At 39.2% G+C, this 2652-nt stretch overlaps 1 protein-coding gene across 2 annotated transcripts in view; it reads left to right on the forward strand.

Annotated features, from left to right (window-relative positions):
• The first annotated feature begins 483 nt into the window (after positions 1 to 483).
• Positions 484 to 2652, forward strand: part of asxl2 (ASXL transcriptional regulator 2) — a 34428-nt gene continuing 32259 nt past the window's right edge. The window contains exon 1 of one of the 2 annotated variants that reach the window (XM_014025298.1): positions 484 to 692. In XM_014025298.1, the coding sequence (XP_013880752.1) occupies positions 636 to 692 (57 nt within the window). In that variant the 5' untranslated portion in view covers positions 484 to 635. The remainder of the gene's footprint in view (positions 693 to 2652) is intronic. The other variant, XM_014025296.1, reaches the window with a different exon arrangement.

Here is a 2652-nt window from a genome sequence, read left to right on the forward strand (position 1 = left end):
GTTATTAACAAAGTTTGTGTACTCAGACCAGGAATATTTGGGGTCACAAGTTTTTGCCATGGATATTTTGTGGGTCAGAAGATAAAAAGTTTGGGAACCACTGGCCTAGGGCACCAAAATGGCTAGAGCCGGCACTGCAGATAACTGTGAAAATGTAAGAAGCAGAAGTAAAAAGTAGGCTGAAAAATAATTACACAAGGAAAGTACAGGTACCCAAAAATTCTACTTAAGTACAGTAACAAAGTATTTGTACTTAGTTACTTTACAACTCTGTATTTTGACATTTCATTGAAATTATATATCTGTGGAATAAAATATCAAATGGTATGCAGAAGAAAGTTACAAGTAAAAACAACGATGTTTAGAGAAATTGTTAACTTGGGCAGATATTTATTTTATTTTGTTTTATTTTATTTTAATTTTATTGCGGTCTTTGATAGCTTTTTCACAATGAGATGCGGGACAGTTGAGGGTTCGGGGGGAGTGACAGCGACGTACAGTAAAGTGACGTTCCCATTGGTCACGTGACTCTGTACAGTAAGCCCAACATGGCAGACGGTGTGGGTCGCTAACTAAAGGCAACATTTCAACTAAGACTGTCAAATTAAACACTACTCCGCAGGAGGACGTACGCAATGAGGGAGAGCCAGAAGAAAAAGAAGGGGAGGACATGGGCGGAAGCCGCAAAAACGGTACGCTGTTCGTTTTTAAGTTGCGTTTGTTGTGGTTGTTTTCCCTGAACGCTCCCACTTGTTCAACTGTGTTGATGAGTTCATGACCTGCTGGTGGAGAGGAGATGTTGCGTACAATCCGCGCAAGGCCTGTGTTGACGTTTCGGACTGTTGTCACTRCTAGCCGCGTTGCTTCCTTTAAGCAGTGTATTTTGTGCAAATACGCATTTGTGCAAATGTCAGCTGTATTCACTAAAGCACGTCTCGAAACCCGTTCCCTGTGTTTTAAGCGTACATTACACATGACAGTTGAACTCGAATGAAGTAATCACGATAATCACGTCAGTGGTGCGTTAGCAGTGGCTAGCTAACGCCRAGTCCGACAGCAAGTTTGTTTATACCAAGTAAAGTTATAGTAGTAAAACCTACGAGTTTGTTAGTGTGCTAATTCAATATATATTGTTTTTACATAAATTACCGATGTCAATGTTATGTGTAACATGCCAGCCTGTCTCAAAAGGCTGTAATTAGCATACAAGCTAGCTTTACAAGCGTAGCATGCTATGCTTGGAGACTCACAGTAGCCACAGTTTTATATTAATTATAAAAGTATATCCTAATAACTTGTAGCCACCTGCTATTTAATTAAGAATGCGTTTTACTTGGTTACCTTTAGCAAGTAGTTTCAATTAATATAAGCAGTAATTATGTAGCTAANATAGAAAATAGTGTCACTAGCGCCCCCTTCATTTCCGGAATGCAATAGTCCCATTTCCATATAAGGTATGGGACTGACGGAAAGGTCTGTCACCGCCCCGAGCTGCATGCTGCAGCGAAGTGTACTTGGAATAATCTGAGGATTGAGATGACAAGGCATGAAATGAACACTAGATGGAAGCACAAGACAAGAACAGAAAACACCAAATCCTCACAATTAGGAGGTGGCCTCCCAAAAAAATGCAGAAATGACTGTATTAAAATAAGTAATTTATATTAAATTTAGTCTAGCTGTTTCAGTTTATATACATTTATCAAGGGTGCCCAAAACCTTTCCCTAAAATAAACATCTATCCGAGGGCTGCAGCCAAATACATTAAAATAGTTCATGAAATACAAATACTTCTTAAGTACAGTCCTTTTATTTATGTCCTGCTGGAGTGTGATATGATTCGTTTGTGTACAAACTAATATGGTATCAGAATTTTATATATTTATACTTCTCATTCAACCACAATTAAATCCACTCTATCTAGAAGGCAAACTTTATATGGATATTATTTATTCTTTTACAATAACAAGCTGGAATGAAAACAAGCAATAATGAAATAAAAATAATGACTTTCTACTTCTTGCCTTGTTTTAAAATGTAAGGAGTAGAAAGTACAGATAACCAGAGCCGGCTCTTGGCATAGGCGAACTAGGCGGTCGCCTAGAGCACCATCTGCTGGAGGGGGCRCCAAATTGCAGAGGAAAAAAAAGTAATTATTTGTAATCTCTGGTTGTAACTCAGCTCAGTGCTCCTTTCAATTAGCTTTGTCTTAAAAAACTATATTGAAGTATTACAGGAAAAATAAACATCGCTACCCATAAAACATTTTCTCCCCCCAATGCAGCAATCRCCCCCACCCTCTCTGTCATTTGATTGACGTTGCACTGACTCGTCCTGCTCTGACACTCTGATGGGGGAGGGGSTAGTAGTGCCTCTCAGGTAGCGGTTCGTGTTGACAAACTCAATAACAATTCTGTATTTTGTTGTCCCATACATGTCAACCTCTTCAGATGTTTACCTGTATAAAAAGCCGCAAAAATGCGTAAATTTTGCAAAAAATCCATACGAGGTTATCAGCCTCACTGGGGACATGAAAGCACCCGCTGCAAAGCAGGAGGAAAGGAGAGCGGAAAAAGTTCAAAACTTATTTCTACCAGCAGTACAGGTTGGAAGGTGGCTATTTAATGTCATTTATCCATCCATCCATCCATC

The sequence above is a fragment of the Austrofundulus limnaeus genome, unplaced genomic scaffold (genome assembly GCF_001266775.1).
Source record: "Austrofundulus limnaeus strain Quisiro unplaced genomic scaffold, Austrofundulus_limnaeus-1.0 Scaffold466, whole genome shotgun sequence".
Lineage (NCBI taxonomy): Eukaryota > Metazoa > Chordata > Actinopteri > Cyprinodontiformes > Rivulidae > Austrofundulus > Austrofundulus limnaeus.